General features: G+C 52.6%; 1 protein-coding gene across 1 annotated transcript in view; it reads right to left on the reverse strand.

Moving 5' to 3' along the window:
- XXYLT1 (xyloside xylosyltransferase 1) overlaps nucleotides 1-25,248 on the reverse strand; it is a 141,214-nt gene that overhangs the window by 113,210 nt on the left and 2,756 nt on the right. Inside the window, exon 2 of the mRNA XM_004675418.2 lies at nucleotides 383-530. Coding sequence (XP_004675475.1) covers nucleotides 383-530 — 148 coding nt within the window. The remainder of the gene's footprint in view (nucleotides 1-382; nucleotides 531-25,248) is intronic.

Consider the following 25,248-nt stretch of genomic DNA (forward strand, 5'->3'; position numbering starts at 1 on the left):
CAAACTAGAAAGAGCAAGATAACTGATTTGGATGGACAGCCACCTAGTCCAACCAGCCATTTTTGTAGATGAGCAAACTGAGACCGCAGAGAGTGCATGGCAGGGGCAGAATCAGCTGGGCCAGCTGCCCTGAGTCCAGAGGCAGCACAGTGCACAACCCAGCTGCGTCCTGGCCGATGGGCCCTGGGAGCTGAGCAGCCCCGGGCCTGCCCTGGACTCTATACAGGAATCTCTGTCACACAAAGGATACCCCAGTGCCCTCTCCCCGCCCCTGTGTTTCAGCAGAACTCTTCTCTCTGATACAAGACACGGCAGCTCCAGGGCCCGAGCAATGGAGGCAAAAGTCAACTCCAGGGGCACTGCCCATGGCCATCCAGGTTACCTTTGGGCATGATCTGATGCATGGCGACTGAGAGGAAGAAGATGGAGTCACTGTAGTAGCTCCCCGAGCCTGCGCTGAAGTGCTTCTGCATGGCCTCCACCACGGGGAAGAGCTTGTCCGTCAGCACAGAGACGTCGTGGAAGACAACCTGCAACAGGCAGAGGAAGCCACACGTGAGCAGAGGGCCAGCTACCCGGCACCCACGGGGCTCCAAAGGGGAACAGACACTGCCCTGGGTCCAGGAGCCGGGGTGCAGTGAGAGAGGCTGGCTCGGGGACCGGGGACTGTGGGAGTGAGGGGTGTGCGGGCGCATGTGTGGGGGTGTGTGGTGGAAGGGAGGTGGGAGTGAGGGCCAGGAGCGGGAGCAGCCGCGGTCTGCTTTTCACCCTGACCTTCAAGCTGGGCCATCCTGAAATCGGAAACTGTTAAAATGTCTAGTCCTAAAGCTCAGACTCATCAAGTTAGTCTGGGTGATGGCTGCTGACCACTCCTGGTGGCAACTACCTGTAGCTAAGCAGAGGCAACTGGAAAATGCCTGGCAACAAACTCCTTGGTTAACTCAGTCAGCTAACGGAGATATGCGAGGGATATAAGGAATAGCCAGGTGCCACGGTCTAGAGATGTCACCGGCTGCTGGACGCAGCTCTGCAGGCCACGAAGCCCTCGTACGCACACCCAGATCCCCATGACAACCGGGGACTTCACGCAGCTATTGTAGCTCTAAGTGAGAAGGCAGATGCTCAGAGCTTGGGGGCAGAGGCAGAACCTGAACCCCAGTCTCCAGGTTTCCAGTCCTACACTCTTTTCACTTCAAATGCGTCCTCCTTCCTTAACGACAGCACTGGAGGGGGGTGCCGTCAGCACGGACCGGTGACCGGCATAGAGGAGAACACTAGTAGGACCCCAAAGGCTTGGCCTCCTTGTCTGACGTTAGTCCAGATTGTAAATCCATCCCCAGCCTCTACAAGGTGCCAAATGACCATGCGGTCCACAAATCTTTCGTGTTTCCCTGTTACTCTGAGAGCCCCACAGTATCTACTGTGGCATCTTCTGCTGCACACGGGAGTGTTCAATAAATACAGCCTGCAGCGGAAGGATGGCTCTTCCTGCTCCTCCTTGCTCGACCTTCACCGAGGAGCCTCCACCTCTCTCTTCCCAGTAGCTCACACGACAGGACGCGCCTATGAGGCCGACACAGGCTGCTGGGCCACCAGCTCATTCACGCCAGGGCCACAACCTACCAGAACGGGGCACCGGCAGTGAAAGGCGAGGCCACACCACCCAGGCTGCTGTCCCTGGCCCGGCCCTGTGCCAGCAGCAGCAAACCTGGGCGTGCATGGAGCCAGAGCTGGCAAGCAGCAGGGCTCCCCGGGCATCTGCCCTTCTCTGTACTCAGCTTCCTGCCCAGGCCAGTCTCATGGGCCCAGCTGGCACTTCCAGAACCTTCAGTGACCTGACATCAAAATAACCACCTCTCAAGGCCCTGCAAGGATGGAACACCACTTGCAGCACTTCCTGACTTGGTTCTGTTTTTGGTCAGAAACCTGTTTTTGTCTTGACTCACTTAAGTTCGCTTTTTTTTTTTTTCAAAGACTTATTTATTTGTGCATACAGAACTGGGATACAGGCCAGAGAGGTACAGGGGTAGTGAGAGGATTCACCAGACACAAAGTGGGGAGCAGAACGGGCAGATTGACGAAGCACACTGCTGAGGGGAGCAGCGGGCGGGTCAGGAGAGGTCTGCCACGCCATGTGGTCACCTCCGGGGCAGGCAGGAATCGAACTCATGCGGAAGCGGCTTTAGATTCTCAGTGCTGTGCTTTAACCCGCTGCGCCACCAGGGAGGGCCCAACTTAAGTTTGCTTTGCCCTTAGGTCTAGTTAAATTTCTAAAACACTATTAAACCTACAACAAGTTTTATATTGCGTGAGTCCTACTCATTCCCTAACGGTAACTTTAAATAGTGTCTCTATTTACAACCTTTTAAAATTTTTCTTGACATTTCTAAATACTTGTTTTCTTTATCCTTTTCCTGGTTGCTTTTCTTTGCTTATTCTGACTTCTTTTTTGGGATTTCTTAGCCTGAAATGGGGAATCTGTTTCCCAACACAGACCTCAAATTATATCCTGTGCTCCCTACACTCCGTCGGCTCCCCTCACCTGCCCTGGGACTTCTGATGCAGGCACATGACAAGCCCTGACAGGTTTCCTTGCCTCCTGCCTCAACCCCTCCAACCCAGCCTTGTCCTAGAACAACCTGCTAAATATACAGGTGCATCTCTCTGTGCTTTCAACACCTCTGAAGCTTCCTCACTGCCCTGCGTCAGTCACATTCCCCATGTAAAATGCTACCACAGTGGACTCCCCTCCTCCGGTAATTAGGCATAACTGGAGAGTCCTTCCTGTCCACCACACGCTGGCATCCTATGTTCGTGTAATGTTGTACCTGTGCCATCCAGAATTGCCTCCACCAGCCCACCACTCCCTCTCATCCCTCCTCTGCCTGGTGAATCCCCATCTAGCCTTCCAACTTTGCTGGACTCCTACTCCAGCTTCCCACAACCCCTCACATCCTCCTCTGCACCCCGAATCACGTGCTTCCCTGGCTCCTCCTGAGGCCTGTCTCTGCATCAGCTAGCTGGGGCGACTGGCCGCAGGCTCTGACTGTTCTGGGCCCAGCCTTAGGACATACTGTGGCCACCAGTACAGGTGTGCTGAACGTAATGACCTTCACTTGGAACAGTGACTAGACCTTGTTGAGTCTCAAATGCAGAGATCAACCGCCAAGTCACGTGGTGGTTTCAGAGCCACCTGGAACAAGCAGATGAAGCACTCAGCTCAGGGCTTACACCCCACGCTTAGTTCTCAGAGACAGCATCCTGCCTTGCCCCCTCGGTCTCCGAGACCCTCTTCTCACTCATGAGCCAGCTTTTCCCTCTGAGCCTCATTATACCTCCAAACCACTGCAGGAAGCTGGAATTTGACATGAGCTGGAAGCTGAGGGCTGTCTCCGAAATAGAAGCATCTGTATGATGAATAAAAAGGCAAGGAGAATGAAAATGTACAACCAAACACACTCACTCCCTCACTCAGAGCAGGCCTGGCCTGTCACAGCCACGCTCGGGGAGATAGAGAGATATCGGCAGCCAGCTTCTTCCCCTACCTGGGCCCTCATCTCTCTCCAAAGCTTCACAGGAGACAATCACGTCCCTCAGCATTAATAGATTTATGAGGACAAACTGTCCTTAGGACGCTGTTCCAAGTGCTGTCTGTGAAGTTGATGCCAATGAATATTTCATATCATAAATCTACTTAAAGATGAATTCATATGTTTCTTGGAATATACTTTCTGCAGCAAGAAGCAAAGCACAGACACCTCAAATAAGAATCCACACACACAGGCTCCAATGTCAGGTTTGCAGCCATGGTCTCAGGAGAGAGGCTGGATCTTACTGAACCCACAGTTCAGGCCTGGGCCTGGTGCCTAGCAGAAGGCAGACAGATGCCCTAGAATAAAGGAAAGAGAGGGGAAAGGGAGAGGCAGAGAAAACACCTCCCCTCAACAGTGCCACCTCACAGGCTTCAGGAAGAATCACCACACGGCCCTCAGAACAGCAGCAGTGAAGGCAACAGGCCAAGGAAAAGGTCCCAGTGTCCTGCCCCATCTTGATTGTATGAAATTAGGGATGTAAGTTACAGAGTCAAATCGCTATTTTTAACTTTGACTAATTTATGGATATATTACATACATATTTGAAGTAAGAAATCCTATTATTATAAAGCAACCTTTTCCTATACCCAGCTTAGAAAATGATTTCTTCTCAAGCTTCCTGTGCACCCTCAACATTAACACCAGTATCACCCGGAGCCCTGCTGAGCCATCCAAAAACAGTTTTCCCGAGCACCCCGTCTTCATCATTCAATTAAGATGTTTTGGACACTGCAGGGAAATACCACTGGAAATGGTATCCCAGCCCACCAGAACCCAGTGCATACTACAAGGCAGTTGGCATTTTCTTTTCTTTTTTTAAAGATTTATTTATCTATGCATACAGAACTGGGGCACAGGCCAGAGGTGCAGGGGAGGTGAGAGGATTCACCAGAGGCAGAGTGGGGAACAGAACAGGCAGATCAAAGAAGTACACTGCTGAGGGGAACAGCGGGCGGGCCAGAAGAGGTCTGCTGAGCCATGTGGGTCACCTCCAGGGCTGGTAATAGAACTCACACTGAAGTGGCTGCAGCCAGCTTGCAGTGCTATGCCCTAACCAGCTGTACCACCAGGGAGGGCCCCAGCATTTTATCTTATTTTGAGTCACTTAACCATCCTCCTTTTACACAATCTTTTAAAAAGATTGTGTCATATCCCACACTTACAAGATCAAAACTCTAGGAACAATGACTATATTTGTGTTAAATTCTTGGCCTCCTTTTACTTTTAATGAGCACCTCTTCCAGAGGTACCCAAATCCAAGACGACTGAGGTTGCTTCAGGCTAAAGGGTTCTCAAGCTGTACCTTGTCACTCAAAATAAAGTGCCACAGGTCAAATCTCTGAGCTCTCACAGGAGACTGGAAAGGCAGGGGCAGCTGCAGCCCCTCCCAGGTGACAGCACACTCATGCTCCATCCTTCCATAAGCAGCCAGAGAGCAGCACGTGGAGCCGGGCAGAGGCCGACGTCTTGCCAGCCTGGCAAGGGGATCACTAGCTCAGACAGGCCCAGAGAGCCAGGTCCCTGCTCACCGCTCCCCTAAACACCCACTGGGGCGAAACACTGTGCCAAGCCTTAGCTCAACTGGTAGAAGAGACATTTAGCACCTGGCATGCCCTAGTGGGAGTCAGGTCACACCATGCTCCTGAGCCAAGAAAGGAGCTGGCAGGGGCTGGTGCTGGGCATAGGCGACACCTGGTTTCCAGGAAACGCCAAGGCTTCTGGAAGATCTGCAGCTCCTCCAGGCTTGCTGCAGCACTGCAGGAGGGCAAAGCCAGCTCCCCAGGCCGAGGCCTAGAGCAGCTGTTGGAGGAAGAGTGGCAGAGCAAGCTCTGGGAAGCCCACCCAGAGCTAACGCTCCTAGTACACCAGCCACACAGTGGAATGCAGGAACAGCAAATAGGTTTCCACTTGCTAGAGGGGCTGCCGGAGCGCTGGAAGGAAGGCTTTGGCCGTGAAGCCTGGACAGGCCTCACTGATGACAATGTCCAGTGATGACAATGACCATGAGCTCAGTGAAATCATGTCCTGGGCAGCTATTACCTCAGCCCTGTGGGCGCCCACTTAGAGTTGCGATCACACCGCAGCAGGTAGTTGGTGACCCCAAGACTCAAACCCAGGCATTGGGTGGTCAGTTCTGAGTTCAGACACCAATTCTACCCCTCAGTCACCTAGTAACCTGGTCAAAATGCTTAAGCTCTTCCGCAACTATAAAATGGGAAAGAATCATGGTGCCTTGATTCATAGGGCTTTTATGAGGAAAGTAGTAGGAACTCAATAAATAGCAGTGATAGGCCCTCCCTGGTGGCGCAGCGGGTTAAAGCACAGCGCTAAGAAGCTAAAGCCACTTCTGCATGAGTTCGATCCCGCCTGCCCTGGGAGGCGATCCTCATGGCGTGGCAGACCTCTCCTGACCCGCCCGCTGCTCCCCTCAGCAGTGTATTCCAGTGCATCTGCCTGTTCTGCTCCCCACTCTGTCTCTGGTGAATACTCACCACCTCTGTACCCCAGTTCTGTATGCGTAAATAAATCTTTAAAAAAAAAAAAAAGCAGTGACATTTCAACCCCATTCCCACATAGTCAGAAGGACTGCCCCATAAATACCCACATTTGAAAAAAGAATGTGTTGTGTGTCATGAACAGCCCGAGATACTACCCGCAACGCTCAGAGCCACCTGGCTGTGCGGGCCTGCCAGGGATGGAAGGCGGTCCCGGGCCCTGCCTCCTGCTGTGCTCAACCCACACCTGGCCCCACGCACAACCAGAAAGTTCCTCCCCCCCCCTTCACTCTCAACATGAAGCACTAACTTGCAAACCACACTTCTAAAGTTCGTAAGCCAATCCCTGCCAGTAGATAGGTTAAACACCGTCTGAACTGTGCTTAGCGCATAGCAGCCTTGCTATGTCACAAGTCACCAAGGACGGACACCAGTGTCACACTGGCAATAGCATGTCCCAAGTGCCAGGCCCTCTGTTCGCAGGCCTCCGGCAGCCTGGCAGGCCACCAGGGCAGGCAGCAGGAGGGCAGAAGTCGCTCCATGGAAAGCAGGCAGGCCTTTTAGGCGCAGACAATCCTGGCGCATTCCCAGAGAGGATCTGCTCATGCCATCTCAGAGCAGGGGCGGGGTGCCCTGTGGCCCACAGCATCCAGCAGGACACATGGGGAGGCAAGTATCAGTCAGGGACTTGCTCTGATAACTCTGGGTGGGGACACGTGGTCCTCATCATAGGCTGCTCAGTTCTCACAAACACATCCCTAATCTGTGTGATTTTAGTAATTGACTCCAACGAGAGCTGGAGAAAAAAAATCATTTTCTAGAAAAAAAAAACAAACGTTTTCTCATGGCTTGATGTGGAAGCATATATCTATGACAAGAAAGAAAACTTTTTAAAAAAATATTTATTTATGCATACAGAACTGGGGTACAGGTGAGAGGTGCAGGGGCAGTGAGAGGATTCACTAGAGAGAGTAGGGAGCAGAACAGGCAGATAGATGAAGTACATGGCTGAGGGGAGCAGCGGGCAGGTCAGGAGAGGTCTGCCGCACCATGTGGGTCACCTCCGGGGCAGGCGGGGATCTAACTCATGCTGAAGTGGCCTTAGCTTCTCAGTGCTGCACTTTAACCCGCTGCACCACCAGGGAGGGCCCCAGTTATGAGATTTTTATGAAAAAAGAAAATATAAAGCCATAGATCAGGACTCTTCCTACGGTGACATTCTCACATCTGCAAGATGCTTTCTTTTATCAAGCAGAATCACAGTGGCTGAAGATGTAAAAATGAAGTCCCATCCAATTTCCAGTGAGTTCCAACGCCCATTTTCATGACCTACTTTGCGAACAGCTCAGCAGAAAGCCCCTCTGCATCTCACTGCGGGCATGCCAGCCGATAGGACTATTTGTCCCGCCCCATCTATGCCTCACGCTTACTGCATCACTGGTCGTTTCCAGATAGCCAGATGTTCAGCTAGTGTTCTGGGACCCTGCAAGACTCCCAACATTTTAGCAGAGCTGGGCCATGTTCCAGTTTTCCAAAACTTTGATAGGACCGGGTAAGTTTGGACAGGAGGAGAGAGAAGGTAGGAGAGACAGGCCTGGCACCCGTGGAAGACCCACAGAATGGGGAAGATGTGTGTTCAGGGCCCCTGTCAGGAGCCGACAGGATCCAAGGTGCTCAATATCAGCATGTCCAGGCTCTTGCTGGGAGCTTGCAAAAATATGGATGCCTGGGCCCTGACCCCATGCACTCTGAATGAGGGGGAGGCTCAGGGATCCTCAAGTAAAACAACTCCAAATGGTCCCCAGACATTCTGAAAAAGGAGGGGAGGACGGCCACACTCTATGCTCACCAGTCAGACCTCTGGTTGGGAGCATCTCTGGACACCACAGAGCGGGAAGGCTATGAGCAAGTTTCTGCAGGGTGCACGAAGGAGAAGACCATGGCCCCAAGAAGCCCAGAAAGCACTTCCTCTGAGGAGCAGCCAAGGGGACCTGCCCTTGTGGGTGGGGCACAGCCAGGGGAGCTCTGCGGCCTCACACTCCAGCCGGCCCTGCTTCTCCATCCCCACAGTGCTTCATTTTCTAGCCTGCAGTGGAGAGCATGGCAGGCAATCCTCTTCCCCCTTTCCGCAGCTCAAATCTCTGCTGACCTGGGAGTGCCTACAGAGCCATCAAGGCAGCGCCGACTGAGGGCAGGCACCCCGGCTAAGGACCGACTGGCCCAGGCCCTGGGTGGCACCGTGTGGCTGCACCAACTGCTCTCCGCCCTCCACCCATCCCTGGGTTCCTCACTTGCAGTGGTAACAGGGGGTGGGCAAGCAGAGGTGAAGGCCTGCTAGCACAGCCATGTGGGGAGGCTGTGCGCGTGAGGATGAGCCTGAAGGGGTTGGTCTGGCCAGCGACAAACACCTGAGCTTCCAGATGCATTTCCAGGATGACCCATGTCAGGACAGGAGAGCCGCATGCACAGAGGGAGGAGGAACCAGAGAAAAGTCGAAGAGAAGAATGGACATACAGAGGAAGCGGCCTAGACTCTCCTCCCAGGCTGATGAGAGGTGACCGCAAAGGGAGGCGGGGCAGAGGCCCGTGCCAGCCTCCGGGTCTGTGTGTGCTCAGAGCCCCACAATGACGTCAGATTGGAGCCCTTCAAGAGGGTCGTGGTGGAGCTGAAGGGTACAGAAGCAAACGTCCTGAACCTCACAGTGCAGCTCACGCAGCTCCAAGGACCCCACCCTCCCCACCTGCTGCTCAGGCCTCAGGCCTGGGCTCCCCTCTCTCAGTCCCGAGTAGTCATTCCTAAAAGCAAGCATCCTCGGTCACTCCTTGGCTTTTTCTAGCACTTACGGGAAGAATATATTGAATGATTTCTTTTTTAAAACAAATAACCCACATACACTGGGTATACTCATTCCTTATTTCCCCACTTTAATCAACTATGAGGCTTGGTTTCTTTACATTTAATACAGCAGGTCCGCAATGATGTCATTTCATTCAATGACATGGTTTCATAATGTCGATGTTAAAAAAAACAATTCCCAGCCAGAGCCACTGGATGGAGTCTGCACGTTCTGCTGTATGGGTGCGGGTTTCTCAGCTACTTGGGTATCCTGCCACACCCCTGAACTGGAATAAGTAGGTTGAAAAATGAATGGGTGGGTAAATGAGTACAAATGATTATTAATACTAGCAGGGCTTGGGTCTTTTTTCAAAAGTTTGGCGATTGTCTTTCCTTGGGACCAGAAATTCAACACAGGAATGTAACTCCTGTTTATATCAGTCTCTGGGAAAGGTGATTTCATAATATATCGTTTCACTTGAAGTCACAATTCTCAAGAACCTATTGACCACATTAAGAGAGGATTTAGTGAACTAAATTTTCCTGACAGTAGAACCCAGTTTTCTACAATATGCTGCTTTCTATCCCAAAAGATAAAAAAGGGTAGGAGAGAGCAGGAAAGCAGGGAAGGGGGAGAGATGGAAGAAAAGGGAGAAACTGCAGTCTTGGAGTTTTATTATGAAAACCTGGATACCTCTCATGCAGAAAGAAGGCAGCTGGAGGCCTTTTTTTTTAATATTTATTTATTTATGCATATAAGAACTGGGGTACAAGCTAGAGGTGCAGCGGAGTGAGGCAACTCACCCGAGACACAGTGAGAAGCAGAACAGGAAGATCCACTGAAATCCACTGCTGAGAGGAGCAGCAGGCGAGACAGGAGAGGTCTGCTGTGCCATGTGGGTCACCTCTGGGGCAGGGATCAAACTCATGCTGTAGTGGCTGGGGATAGCTTGGTGCTGCACTTTAATCCTTGCACCACCAGGCAGGGCCCCTGTCAGGTGTTCTTCACTAGATTTCTCCATTTGTTTCTGCATGGTGATATTCCATGACCTATGACCTCCCACAAAACACTGCAATTGAACCACAAGTGACCCCACAGGGACACACTCAGCCAGCTTCCTGCTTCCGTCAGGCAGGCGGGGACAAGCCCTCAGTCGGGGTCTTGTATGTGAGCTCAGTCCACTCCAGGCCCCCTGTCGCTCCAGGATGAGTGGCACCTGGAGTACAAGCGGGGGACCTAGGACCCCCAAGTGTCCACTGAACACAGGCCAGCAACTACCAACTCTCTGTATTTTTCCAAGGTGGCTCATTCTCCTAAGTTTCACGAAACCCTTTTGTCCACTGGTGCCCGATTTGAGGTACACAGCTCTGCAGAGGAGCAAAGGGACCTCCAATGGGCACACAGACCCACGATTTCAGTTTTACATTGTGAGCTTACTTAACATATAAAATACTAGAAAAATCTGTAAAACCACGTTAGTGCCATGATTCACAGATATGACCTGACAAGAGGCCCAGGAAATAACAAATAAGAACAGCCACGCGGATTGCTATAAAGAAAGTGGCACTCTGGCAGCTCTGGGATATTTGACGAGTGACTTGGAGATACCACCTGTCCAGCCTCCGTTTGTGGCTGAGAGGATGTGTTTAAAATGCGGGCACAGGTCCTCCCTGGTGGCGCAGCGGGTTAAAGCACAGCACCGAGAAACTGAAGCCACTTCCGCATGAGTTCGATTCCCACCTGCCCCGGAGGTGACCACATGACACAGCAGACCTCTCCTGGCCCTTCCACTGCTCCCCTCAGCAGTGTACTTCCGTGATCTGTCTGTTCTGCTCCCCACTCTGTCTCTGGTGAGTCCTCTCACCTCCCCTGCACCTCTGGCCTGCACCCCAGTTCTGTATGCATAAATAAATCTTAAAAAAAAAATGCAGGGCACAGCAGGGCACAGGAAATGTCCACAGAGTCCCTGCCTTCCCCCAGGTCACACGAGCGGATGTCAGGCCACGTCTCCTGACTCCTGGCCCTCACGCAGAAAGCAGAGCCTCTCGGCTAGCTCCTTCCTGCAACCTCACGCTAAGACAGCTCGCCTCGGCAGGCGGAGGCCAGACCCTACTTATAGGTCTGCTCCGCAAGGGACCGCAAGGAAATCAAACATCCATCAGGCGGAAAAGGCAACCGCGTGAGCTCGCCCAGCCAGCTGGCACCAAGGAGGCACTGGGTTCCTGGGGGATGATCGAGCTCAGGTCTTTCTGACGCCCGCCTCTCAGCACCAGGCACTGCCGCCCTCCACCCATCCTGTAGTTCACACCTCCGCGAGAGCAGAGTCCGTGAGCGCCTGCACTGCAAACCTGAATCCGCCCAAGAGGTAACAGGTTGTTTTAGCCCTTTTGAGGCCACGCTCATTGTTTAAGTCAACGCTGGGTAAAAGCCTTTTCCTTCCCCTGACCTGGCAAAGTGCCCTCTCCTGATGGGTCTAGAAGGCCGCTCCTCTGGCCACGCCCACAACGCCCACCTGCTGAGGCCACAGCCCTCTCCCCAGGGCCAGGACAGTGGCCCCCCTGTATCCTCTTGATCTTGCCCTCTACACAGCGGCCAGAGTAGTCCTCTCTACTCCCTCGATAGTGACTGACATCCCCCCCCCAGACAGCTGCCCTTCCTTTCCCACCACACCCCCAGACTGCTCCCCTGCAGCCGGCACCTCCTCCCACCCACCCACGGCCCCGGCCAGAGTCCTCCACGGAGTGCTCTTTCTCCGTGGCTGCCTGACCAGCCCTTGCTCCCCTTTTTTCTGCTCAACCACCACCTTCTCGATGGCAGCACCCTTGCGTGGGCCAACGGCCACACACCTGCTACCAAGTCTGCTGCTAGCGTCCCACAAGAAGTATTCACCTCGGAGGCCACTGTGCCGCTGACTCATTTGCTTACCATAGAACAGCAAATGGGTAAAGTGAAACCTGACCCTACACAGTGAAGATGGGCTCCAAGAAGCTTTCACGGGCAGCAAGGCTGGCTGGGGCTGCTGCGTGGGCCTTAAAAGACAGCGCACTCCCGTGCGGCCCTCACCGGCGCCCCTGAGCACAGCAGCGGCCTCGGCTTCCTCTCTATTCCCCTAACCTGCTTGGGCTCTTGCCCTGGGATCGGACAGGCATCTCTCACTCTGTAGGAAAGCACAGGCCATTTCCCTACGGAATGGCCAGGCCAGCGGGAAGCACCAGCTCTGGCCAGGCAGCCGAGGCTAGCCAAGTGGCGACTGCTTTGCTAACTGAGAAGTAATAGTGGAGCAGGAACACATACAGAGCCAGGGGCAGGCCCCATCACTGACACATACTATGCTTCAGACAGGGGACTGAGGCCCAGGAGTCTGGAGCAAAGGCCACTCTGCTTAAGGGACAGCCCCCTCCTCGCCGCCCTCGCCTGCAGAGTCTGCACATAGCCAGTGTGGAGTGGTAGTAAGGGGCATTCAAGCTCGCCCTCAAAGTTTCCCTCCTATCCTGTTCCCAACGTTTTCCCCATCTCCTGTCACAAAGACAACAGCCAGGAAGAGGGAACAAAATACAGATTCCACAAAACACACCAACGTCTTGTGTATGAGAGCAGACAGCACTGAAGGACAGGGGCCAGGGTGTCAGGGTAAAATGGCAGTGGCCACTAGCTATAGCTCTTAAGATTTTATTCCTTAAAAAAAAATAAATAAAACCCAAAGCAAACACCACAAAGTGTGAGCACCTGTCTCATCTAGGAACATGGGTACCAGTTACAGTTTTCTGCATTTTTCCAATGTTGATGCTTCACAACTCAAAGTTATGAAAATTACTTATAAAGTGAAAGTTTTTTGAAATACTACATATAGAGGAAAGAAAGAAGGGCTGTGCAATGTAAATTAGCTGCAGAAATTTTTCTGAGGGAAGCTGAGGGAGCAGCCATGGAGGAGCGCTCCCGAGAGGCCGGGGCTCCATGCTAACTTGGGTACAGGGCCACAGAGGTGGTGAAGGTTCCTCGGGAAGAGCGTTCTCGGAAACGCTTTCAAAAGGAGGACAAATGAAAAACCTCCAGAGCGATGTTCTCTGTGGTATTATTTATAACATGCAACATCAGAAACTCTCAGAATGGCTTACAGAAGAAATATGACAATAACTACAGGACAGTCAGGCAAACAAGTTCAAGTCAATATCAAATGTGGGTCACCTAGAAAGGGAAATGAGCAGAAAACCGAACTGCCCTGCTACCCGAGAAGTACAGCTGCTAGTGGTCCAGGCGCAAAGGGAGACAAAGAATGAAGATGGTTTGTTGGAGTTGGACTTAACACTTACGCTCTGGAGAGCGGGTCACATGGGGCGCCCACTGGGGCCCGTTCGCCACCCCCTCTTTTCTCTTGCCCTCTTTTCTCAAAGCACTTTGTCCTCCCCACCCCATGTCCCAGGCACAAGGCTGCTTCCTCAGTGCTGAATGCAGTGGAGTGGTAAGGATTCCCTTCCAGATACCCAGGCTGTAACAAATCCCCTAAAGATTTCCATTAATCAACTCCAGATGCTGCATATGTCACAGAAAAGGGCTCCGGAGTCAACAGGTCCAAAAGCCAGGAGGGGAAACGGCAAGGTCCTATTTCATCTCCCAAATCCAGCTGCCAGAGATAGACTTTTTGCCTTAAGTACAGAAAAAGCTTCTCGTTTTGCATCTGCTGTCAGTCTTGCAACTCACAGAGAGCTGTGTCAGTAAATAACTTGAGTGGTTCTTGTTTCAGATCAAAGCAAAAGCTGCTGTGTGGGTCTGAAGAACAGACAAGTAAAGGGAACTGACCTACATAAGGTCTCACAGCCTCTGCAAACACCGTGCACCAAATGCAGTGAACTACTCAGTGTTTACCCTTCACCCATGCAGGAAGGCGCTCGCCAGGGTGAGTCCCCTCCTGGATTTGAATCTCCTTGCCCCGCCCTCCTGGTCTGCACCTGCTCGTCCCATATCACAGGTCACATCCTAGAACATGCAAGAGAAACAGCGCTCTCAGGCAAGTCACGGTGGCGTCCGCCGTCGGCTCACACCACAGAACTCCCTCCATATGGGCTGCAGGTGACTGGTGCCCCTGAGGCTGAGCAGCACGTGGCTCAGACCCTAGGGGGCACCCAACATGCCCAACCCATTGCCCTGTCCTGGTGGAGTGGCCAGTCAGGGGCCTGAGAGTCTGGCCAAGACTCAGAGTCCAGGTCTCCCAGTTCTCCATGCCCATCCCCAGACTCAGGACAGAAGTGCCCCCCTGTGCTGACCACAGGACAAACGTATTCTATACCTAAAACAGGCAGTCAAGAACCAAAATAACAAGAATCTCACCTGCCAACCACAGGGCACAGGTCCACTTCCTATTGGGCTCCTTCCAAATCAGTCTCCTCCCCCGGGGTCTTCCTCTTGAGCCAAAAGCTCATTCCTTTTCCACTGGGACCACAGAGGAGAATAATGTTCCTCCAACCCCTCTGAGCTCATTTTATAAGATAAACCTGGGCATCCACAGAGTTAACTCAGGTGTGGCCACCTGAAAGGATGTGACCTGTGACACAAGATGAGACCTGTGATACAGGATAAGCAGGTGCAGGCCAGAAGGGCAGGGCCATGAGATTCAAATCCAAGAGGGGACCCACACAAGGTGCACCCAGGGAGGGAAGGCTGAGGCCTGACAATCTGCACAGGAGAGGGCCTGAAGACCACAGTGGACCCATAGGTTATCCTGGCATGGCCAGGGCTTAGACTGCATTTCATCTCGTCCCCACATGACACGTTAGATGGGTGGTATTACTGTGTCCTTTCTGCAGGACAAGAAGGAGTAGGTCAGAGAAGGTAAAATCTACCCACGCCTCCCAGAAGGATGAGGGAGAGCTAGAATGTGACCCAGGCCCATCAGAAGTCAACTCCACACACATTCAAGAGACACATGCCCTCTGCTCCGTTAGGCTGCAGCGGAAGGACAGAGGTCAGGCATGAACCCCACCCCTAAGGCCTCCCATCTGAGGCTTCATCCACACTGCACACAGAGCCAGGATCACAGAGGCAAAGGCAAGTTTGATAAGGGCAACAGGTCTTTATAGCCTGAGCTGACCAGGTCCAAATGTTGCACCTTGGAGGTGACTGGGCCATAAACCAGCAGAAAAAGAGGTATCCAGAGTACCTACTGTGTGCCTTGCAGTTCAGCTCACAAGATGGGTAGCCCACTTCCCAGCCCAGGGATCCTTATAATGGACCCAAAAGAATGGGGGCTGGTGGGGTATAGACCCAAGTGGGAGATGGCAGTGAATTCAACGCCCCTCACACACACACACATACTCAGTCCTCAGAAGGCCCCAGTCAGGCAGGGCATTGGGAGAAGAGCTGAGCGGGCCAGGCAAAGGGGCAGTGGGCACCTTCCAGAATGGCTCTGGGCCTGCACCTGAAGAGGACCTCTCGGCTCCATTCTGCAGCAGCTGCTCAGTGAGGCATGACGTGAAGCAAAGCCATTCAATGTACATGAAATGCAGGCGAGTGCAGGGTGTCACAGGTGTCAGACTGGAAACAGAAGCAGAGGGCAAACAAGCCCAAAGACAGGCCGAACCTAACTGGCTTCAGAAACAATGAGGAAAAGAGAAGAGGGGGCGGGGGAACGTTACAGGAGACCAGGCCCCTCGTCCACTCACTAGCTTGAAGCTTCATGTCATCCACCTCAAGTGCTGTGGGGATGACAGGAAATGAAGTCTAATGGCCCCTCGTGGCCCCAGTTTCCTCGCAGGTAACACAAACTGACCGGGCTAGATCTTTCCAGCTCCCTGCAGCGCTGACTTCCAAATGAGGGCCATGGGCTCTGAGACACCTCTAAGACCCCACATCTAAAAAGAGGCTCCAGCTGGTTCTGCAGGGCAGAACCTAGGGGAAAGATCTGCCCCATGCCAGAGCTGTGGTTCCCCTGCTCTTTGCAAGAGCCCCAGGGGCCATCGGCCTGCGGACAAGGGGAAGAAGAGCTCCTATGTGCAAGGCCGCCAATGAAATAGTATTCAGAAAAACTCAGGTCCCAGCTGAGGTCCTTCCTAGTTGCGTGACACCCAGCAAGCTACAAAACCTGCTTTGGGCTCAGACGCCCAGAGCCATTGTACAGATGACTCCAAAGAGGTAAACAATGGCTTCAGTCCCCCAGCCCCCGCCCTCCATCTCTTCCCTGCCATTAAGCAAATTCTAGAAAGGAGATGTACTTCACAACTCCTAGCACCCAGTTTCTAAGCCAGCCAGGGAGCTGTGGGGTATTACTCAGGCGGGAAGGTCCCTTCTCATCTAACCAATGAGAAGCTGAGGCTCTGAGACCCTGTGGGGCCTTGTCAGTAGAGAGAGCCAGAACCCAAACACAACTGCCGGGCCGGACTCTGTCCACTGCACCTGAGCTCAAAGTGAGTGTCCGTGGGCAGGGATGCACTGCTTACCACAGGAGCTAAGTCAGCCCCAGGAGCCGCTGGGGGCTCTGGGCTGATTCTGGGGTCACTGCAGCCCCACTTCGCTGTCTCTGTAATATTTCTATAAATGAGGAAAGTAAGGAAACCCAAAGAAGGAAACCCAAACCAAGCTCCTCCCATCGCCCCCAGGCCAACATCATTTTTTTTTTTTCCAAGTAACTTAAGGGACACAGTTCTGCAGCCTAAAGAGAACCCTCCAAAACACACCTGGGTCTTCCCCACTGGGGTCAGGTTGAACAACTTCCGGTCAGGAAAGCCACATGAAAAGGCACAAGGAAGCCCTGTTTAAACTGAAGGCCTCTTTGGAGGGCCAACGTGGGCGCCCACATCCCAACTACGAGAGCCCGCCCCAGGGGTCTGAAAGGAGCCTCAGTGCTGGGCAGCCTTCCCAGTGCTGCCTCAGTGCTGGGCAGCCTTCCTCCTGCCTTCCCCAGGCCCGGGCACCAACCCCGGTGCACCTGTGCTGGGGTCACCTCCTCCAGATCGTCGAGCTGGGCGCTGCCCCTTTCTCTCCCAGAGACACAGAATGAAGCCCAAGCTCGCCCCTGCTGTCCCCAGAAGTAGACGCTACTATTTGATAAGATGTGGTAGTTTAGGTTTAGGATATGGGACCGCTATCATCGTTAATGTGTATGTAGAAGACTTTTTGAGCATTCTCAGATTCCAAGTAACCTACCAGGTCAAAGCCAGCAGGACTACCTGCTCTCAGGTAGCAGGGAGCGCCTGTAAGGCAGAGCGCCCTCCTCCCTGGAGGGCAATCCAGCTCCAGGCTGGAGTGCTGGGCTTCCCCACAGAACTGGCACCCACCTGAGCTTAATCTTGAAGGATAAAAAGAATTAACCACATAAAGAAGGGAGGGGTGGGTGTTCCAGGGGAGTGAGCACCTGAGTAAAAGTCCCGGTGTACAACTCCCGACATGGCCTGCAAGCCGCGCCGTGGGTCAACCACAGTGGCTGGGCCAGCACAGGCCCCGTGGCCCCTCTGCCTGTTCTGGAGTTCCAGCTGCCTTGGCTCTCTCCTCTCAGGTAGCCCCTCCATGCTCACAAAGCCACGTGGGCACACTTGGATCCGCCACCATGGTCTTCCTGACCCACAGGTGGTTTGGGGAATCCTGTGGAGAGCTGCATGACTATGCCTGACCCCAGGGAGGTCTTTCAAACGCTTAGTCACCTGCCAGAGCTAGGGTAGCCTTCCAGAATCCCACACTGACCAGGCCTCGGGATCCTGGCCACGGGGGTGGTGGTCTCAGTGTCTATCTCCTGGACTGCCATGATGACCTGCCAAGAGCTGGGCCCTCACAGTACTCGGTGGGGACAAACCACAGACAAGAGGCCCAAGACACCATTCAAGAAGATGGGCAGGCATGGGGGCCATGAGCAGGCTCGGAGAGTAGATGCGTATCCCCTGTAGCTTGGCCTTTAAAAACTACAGAGAGGTCCCTTCCTGGTGGTGCAGGGGGTTAAAGCGCAGCACTAAGAAGCTTAAGCCACTTCAGCATGAGCTCGATCCCCGCCCCAGAGGTGACCCATATGGCACAGCAGACCTCTCCTGGCCTGCCCGCTGCTCCCCTCAGCAGTGTTCTTCGTCAGTCGGCCTGTACTTCTCCCCACTGTCTCTGGTGATTCCTCTCACCACCCCTGCACCTCTGGCCTGTACCGCAGTTCTGTAATGCATAAATAAATAAATCTTAAAAATAAAAAAAAACTATGTAGAGTTTATACTTTGCAGAATTCCTAAAAAGACAATGAAAAGTTGGTATGTGCAATGAGACCATGAAAACAAATCAAAACCATTAAGAGGAGGTGAATAAAGCACAAAAATGCTCATAGTAGTTTATTAGAAGCAAGCTCAATGGAAACTTCTAGAACCAAGACATCTTTCACAGAGAAGACGCCGTCGCCCACAGGGGCAGCAGGATCATGCATGGAACCCACACAAGCCCTCCTGCACCAGGGCACAGGGCAGCTCCGGCTGGCTTCGCTGTGCCCCAACCAGGGCCAGGCAGGAAAGCATGGACACGCGGAGCACCCGGTGAGGCCATGTGTCCGGTGCTCTGAGATGGGCAGACAGTGCCTTGTGGAGTGGACGGGGTGAAAGCGGAGAGCTCCTGCAGGGAAGGGTTGAGGAGCTCTCTGATGACCTTGAGGACATCCTGTGCTGCCCTCTGAATGCTTGGACTCCCTCAAAACTCCTCTGTTGAAATCCTAATCCCCACTTGGGGTGGGAACCTAGGGAGGTGCTCCCGGTCACGAATGGGATTAGTGCTCTGATAAAAGCCCCAGAGAGCACTCTCACCCCTCCCACCTTGTGGCACTCCAAGGAGGTGAGTAAAGCCTCATACCACACGGGCACCTGACCTTGCTGCCGCCTTCAGACCTGTGAAAGGCAAATGTCGAATGTTTCTAAGCCACTCAGTCGGTGGTGTGTTACAGCCGGCGCCGTTTTGCAGGTTACCACTCTGCCAACAGAGTCAACAGGCACTACGCCTTCCAGAACGGCGAGGAAAGGGCGCCTCCTTCCAACACACCCACTCAGTGCCACTGGCGGCAGCTGGTCCTTCCTAGCCACCTGTCATGGTGACACCTTATTTTTTTTTTTTTTAAAGATTTATTTATTTATTCATACAGAACTGGGGTACAGGCCAGAGATGCGGAGGGTGAGAGGATTCACCAGAGACAGAGTGGGGAGCAGAACAGGCAGATCGATGAAGTACACTGCTGAGGGGAGCAGCGGGCTGGTCAGGAGAGGTCTGCCACGCCATGTGGATTTCCTCCGGGGCAGGCGGGGATCGAACTCATGGGGAAGTGGCTCAAGCTTCTTAGTGCAGTGCTTTAACCCGCTGCGCCACCAGGGAGGGCCCGGTGACACCTTATTTTTAAAGATTTATTTGTGCATACAGACTGGGGTACAGGCCAGAGGCTCAGGGGCGGCGAGAGGCTTCACCATAGACAGAGAGGGGAGCAGAACAGGCAGATGGACGAAGTACACTGCTGAGGGGAGCAATGGGCGGGTCAGGAGAGGTCTGCCTCGCCATGTGGTCACCTCCGGGGCAGGCAGGGACTGAACTCCTGCTGAAGTGGCCTTAGCTTCTTAGTGCTATGCTTTAGCCCGCTGCACCACCAGGGAGGGCCTGAGGCCTCATTTTTTATCTCACAGTCACACTGTACGGCCCTTGGTGAGGGAGCAAAGAGGTTCAGAGGGGTTACATCCGAGGCCTCACTGTTCCCAAATGTCACACTTGAGTCCGAGTTTAAGCTCTGAGCAAGCTCCCGCCCCGGGGGCTCTCCAGGCACACCTGGGAGACTCTGGTGAGGAACAGTGTTGCGCTCTGGGGAAGTGAGGAGGGAGACGGAGCAGGGCAGCAGAGGCCAGCCTCTGGGGCCCTCCATCCCACAGCGGGAGGATCAAGCCATGGGGCTGCATAACAGTGATTACTCCAACAAATAAAACAAGTGGCTTTAATTTAAAGCATATTAACAACAGGCTTTGAGCCAGCTGACAGGCCTGGCTCAGCTGCTCTGTATATAGAGGTAGAAGTACAGACTGGCATCTGGGACCAAGATCTCCAGTAAAGTGCTGGCAGAGGGCCAGGTGATGCTGCCCTGGTCACCCCGATGGTCCCCAGCACCCACAGACAGTGAGCAGCCCGGAGGCCAAAGTCAAGAGACCTGGCAGGGGAGAATGTGAGGAAGGGGAGCAAGGAGTCCCTCCTGCCCAGTCGGGTGCCCTGGAGTACCTGACTGCCCACCAGCTGCCTGGGCAGATGCAGGACCCCCCATCAGCCCCCCAATGCAGCCCCGCAGCCACCTCTCCACTAGAAAGTGACTGGGGACGCTGCCAGGCACCACTGTGATGTGAATGGTCAGCTGGGACTCTCAGGACACCTGACAGAGCTTCCACTCGGTCAGGCCGCTGGGTCACAGCGCCTGGTCGGCCAGGACCTGCACCCACCTGCACTGCGCACACACACCTGTGCGCCTCTCCCAGACTGGGTCATTCGCCCCTATTCCCACCAAGTGCCAGGATACCTGGGGTCATAGGAGGGATGAACTCCCTGCAGTACAGGAGCTCAGTTGTGGGTGAGGGGCTCATCTCCTCCTGTGTAACAGAATCCCTCTGCGCTCACCCAGGGCCCTTGCTAGGTTAATGGGGACCGGAAAGGTCATGTGCCCGGAGAAGCCCGGAGGTCAGCGGGCAGTGAGCAGCTTGGGGGTCACAGGGGGAGGACGGAGGGATCAAGGAGAAGCAGAGCAGCTCAGGAAGCGGACACAGGGGGTCCCCAAGCACCCCAGCTTTTCTCATCTACCTTTTTCAAAGGGCCCCATCAAAGCAAGTTTACCCGGGGCGCAGGAAGGAAATGACTGCCCACAATCACCAAGCAGACTCCCTTGTATTTCAATCTTTATGAAACTGGGGGGAACGTGGCTCGCCGCTGTGGAGAAAGAGCGAACAGCTCCGCGCAGCGCCGCGGGCTCCCAGGGAGGGAGAAGGCAAGGCCTAGGGCGCTGCTAGCACGCAGCAAACGCGGTACAGCGGCGCCCTCCAGCGGCCGCGCGGAGCGCTGCACAAGGCTCGTCGGGCCGGGGAAGTGCCCAGCGCGGGAGGGGACGCTTTACCCAGACAGCCCGCCGCGCTCCCCGCGACCTGCAGGGGAGGCTGTTGGTCCAGTGTGGGCTGCATGCCTGGCGAGTTCTGAGCATCACTTACAGCCTTGGAGCTCCCTCCGGCGTGCAGGAGAGAACACAGCACCTCGGCTTTCTGGGATATGAGGCTACGAGGCCAGATCAGGCTCAGTGGCAGAGCAGCTGAAAAGTTAGCCCAAAGGACATGAAGCAGGAAGTTTCCCCGGTCTGCTTCGGTTATGCTACTTTCCCAGGCCTGCTGCTTGGGGGTGTCTACTGCTTGCTGAAGCAGAAAGTCCCTGCACTGTGCTGCTGGTCCACAGCAGTGGCTCTGGCTACCTTGACCCCCTTCCCAAACAATAAAGGATACTTAAAATGGTAAGGTTCCACTTACAGCCTGTATAAAACCTCACCACTCCTGTAATTCCAGGCTCAGCCTTTTGGGACTGATCCCACTGAGCCCGCTGGTGTGACAGTAAATCTCTCTGTCCACCTCTGAGTGCCTTCTGATTTCTCTGGGAAACTGCAGTAACAGACAGGCAGGGGTTTGTCCTCCTTCCAGAGAGCTCCCTGAGAACACCGGGAGACGAGGTCAGGCTGGGATAAAGATGAAGGCCTCATAAACTGGCTTTCTACCCAGTCTTCCAAAAGGGGGTGGAGGCTGAGGATGACAGCCATGGAAGAGGGCAGGTGTTGGGCTGGTTCTAACCCCAGTTCCAAATGGCCCTGGGTCTGTCAGCCCACTGGGAGGAGGCTGGGCCTGGAGAGGTGGTTTCTTGCTGCTGCAAATCTCAGTGAAGCTCTGTGAAGCCCAGTAAGACGAAAGCTTGGGGGAGGGGCACAGGGTGCAGGAGGATGATAGGACAGTGAGTTGGACCACAGTGTACCCTCACTGCCTTGAATGCCACCAACTCCCCAAGCCACTCCAAACAGCCCAGCCCCATGGCTTAATGACACTTCTGGGCTCAGGGGTACCTTTGCGGGCAAGTGATGCTCCAATGACATGTTTTGGAAGCACTTTTATAAGTTCTAACGTGCTGAACAAATGTGTCACTATTATTCTCGTAATCAAGACTTCATACTGGTAGAGCTTTCTCAGTGATTCTAGATGAAACTTTCCCATACATGTCAGAAACCACACAGTGTTCTTCAGAATACAAGCATTTCCAGAGATGTTACAGCTTTCAGGGTGGAAAAGGGAGAGTCAAGGTACCTGATTTTTCTCATAAGATGTATTCTGGGATACTAGGAAAAATCCCAAATACATTTATGTAACTGGAATCAATCTGGAACCATCACTATGTAACCATTAGGAAAATGCAAATTCAAACCACAATGAGATGCTACTTCACACCCACTAGGATACTATCATTAAAAAGACAGATAAGTGTTCGTGAGGATGTGGAGCAACTAGAACCTTCTGGAAAGATGTACAATGTACTAGAATAATAGAAAACATTATTCTAGTTCCTGCAAAAGTTAGCAGCTGTATGACCTGGCCACTCCGCCCCTAGATCTGAAAATATATCCACACCAGAATTTGTAAACAGATGTTCAGAGGTTTATTGATAACAACTTAAAAGTGGAACACAAATGGCCATCAATTAATGAGTGGATAAACAAAACTGTTCATACAATGAAACATTATTGCCCATAAAAGGGGGAGGGACAGGGATTACTGACACATGCTGTGGTGTGAACCTTAAAGACATGATGCTAAAGGAAAGAAGCCATACACAAAAAGCCGGAGTACTGAGTCCATTTATGAAACTGTTTGGAGGAGGTAAGTACAGAGACAGAAAGCAAGTTAATGGTATCCAGAGCTGAGGAACAGGGAGTGGGAAATGATGGCAATGGGTATGGGTTTTTTTTTCTTTTTTGGGGGGGGGTGTGATGAAATGTTATAGTATTAATGGTCACAATTGAACAATCCTGTAAATATATTTAGAAGTCACTGAACTGTCTATTTTTAAAGTGGTGAATCTTATGATACATGAATTATATATCTGATCCTTGTTAAGTGCAAAACTAATACTACTGTCATTTTATCATGGCCTATGGGAACAAAGAACAGCCAGGGAATTGTTCAGAATTACATATATCTGAAGCTGGCACACTCATCTGTACTGCAAGGCCCCAGACTACGTACACATCACCCACATAAGAGTATATTTCATCTACATGATCATCTCTGGGGCCTATGTTAGGGGCTTTGCCTTATAACTTCAGCACATACCTGTGAAATTACCCAGTTTACTGGATAGCTACCCTACAGATCCATGAGAAATGCACACTCAAACATTAACTATTACAGTGTTTGATGAGCATAATTTTGGAGTTCCACGGCTAAGAATATATAGTAAAATGCCACTGTGCTCTCAGTTATGTAGTATAAAACATCAGTCTAGCTTTTCAAAGAGCCTCTCATTTCAGGACGCATTTCTATGATCACCTCTTCCCCAGTCTTGTTTCAAAAATTTGACTCTGGTGTGAGGTGCCTGCTGCTGGAACAAGCTGGCGAAGTCAGCTGTTTGTCAAGCGCTTCACGGGTCAGACAGCTGGAGGAGATCTTTACACTCAGGCTTCTTTCGAGCCCCAATTATGAACGGAGGTTCACCTATTTCAAAGCCACTCATAGTTTTGTTCTTGCTGTAAAAGAAACTGGAAATGCCCTGACGTGCTCAGCTTTAACGCGAGTGCAGTTGCTCCTGTCCTCAGTGGCAGCGAAGCTCCTGGAACCTAGCCGTGCCTTTTAAGCTGGGATGCACCTGGCCTCCATCTAATTCTTAACCTGCCATCTGGAGACTGAGCAGCTCAGTCCCACAAGGCTGAGGTTTGATGGAGAGAGGCAGGTCACTGAGAACTCAATTTCTTGGGTTTAACCAACCAATGATAAATATGTACCAAGAGGCTAGAAGGTGCCAGAACTACGGTAAGAATTAAGTTGCTGGGGTCTGTTCTGTGGCTCCGATATGGAGGATGCTCTACTAGACCAGCCCTCCTGGCTTCTTGTTCCAAACCCCAACCCTCCTCTCCCCCACCCTTCACACCAATGTTTCTCTTAAGACAGGTGGAGAACCTGACCGATGGGTGAGTCTGGGAGCCATGTCTGCCACGGCCCCTCCTCTCTTCCTTCTTCTCTCCCCTGGAATTACCTGCGGAGAGCCAATCCACCCCTGTAGACAGGCCATGACTAGCCAGGGCTGCCTGTCCCTCTAGGAATCTGGTTCCTGTGACCCAGCTCAGCCTGCCTGCTCTCTGTGCCGTCACTTCTGACTTAAGCCAGAACAGGAATAGCATTTGGGGCTCCTGGGGACCTCAAGAGATAAAGGTGGCAAGTAATGTCCTTGCCCTCATGGAGATTATATTCTAGTAGGGATGGGCAAACAAGAAAACAAAGATAGTTATTTTCTCAACCTCACAGAGCACATGCCACAAGCAGCCTTCACATGCACAGTTCTCTGTTCAGAGCTTGCTCTCACGGCTCCCAAGAGCTCACATTCTCAGTGGGTTTTGAAAGACTTTCCATAATAAAACAAGATTTTTCAAGTGAAGTGAATGGTATTTTAGCATAATAACTTCACCAAAATATAAAGTCACTGAAAACATTCCATTTACTGCTATAACCTTCTCAGTTACAAGTGCTATTGTGTCACCTGAAAATGGTGTGGAAAGTCCTGTGGGTGTGAACAGGACTACATGGCACTCACAGCAGCCCACCCAGCATCTGGCAAGCCTGGCGCGGACACAGAACCCACCCGAGGGAGGAGAGCCCCCTGGCTGTCCCAAGGTATTCTGTCAGTAATATACTTCATAGCAACTCTCCCTGGGAGGGAGTGACCTGTCTTCTCGGCCTCACCTCACAGGAGGGAAGAGCCACTTCGTGGGAAGTGAGCCTCGGCTGGCCTGGACTGGACGTGGGTGCAGCTCCAGCAGGACCAGCCACTCCCATGTGGCCCTGGACAAGTCTCCTCACCTACTGTCTACAGACTCTTGAGCGTATCTTCTAGATTGGGGGTGAGAATTTCTGCAATGTCATTCTTTCTAATTAATACCGAAGACATAATTCTCAGTATAATATACTCCCCAAAACATGGTAATCAATGCTGGGCAAACATTTAAGGGAAGTCAAGTACTTCAAGGAGTTAAACTTTAAGGCGTTTCCAGTCTGGCAAGGTAGGCAAATATTTTATTCAAAAGGAGTAGAATTACAGCTGTGATAAATACACTAAGTGCATGGAT

The sequence above is a fragment of the Condylura cristata genome, unplaced genomic scaffold (assembly GCF_000260355.1).
Source record: "Condylura cristata isolate star-nosed mole 26May11 unplaced genomic scaffold, ConCri1.0 scaffold00003, whole genome shotgun sequence".
Taxonomy (NCBI): Eukaryota; Metazoa; Chordata; class Mammalia; order Eulipotyphla; family Talpidae; genus Condylura; species Condylura cristata.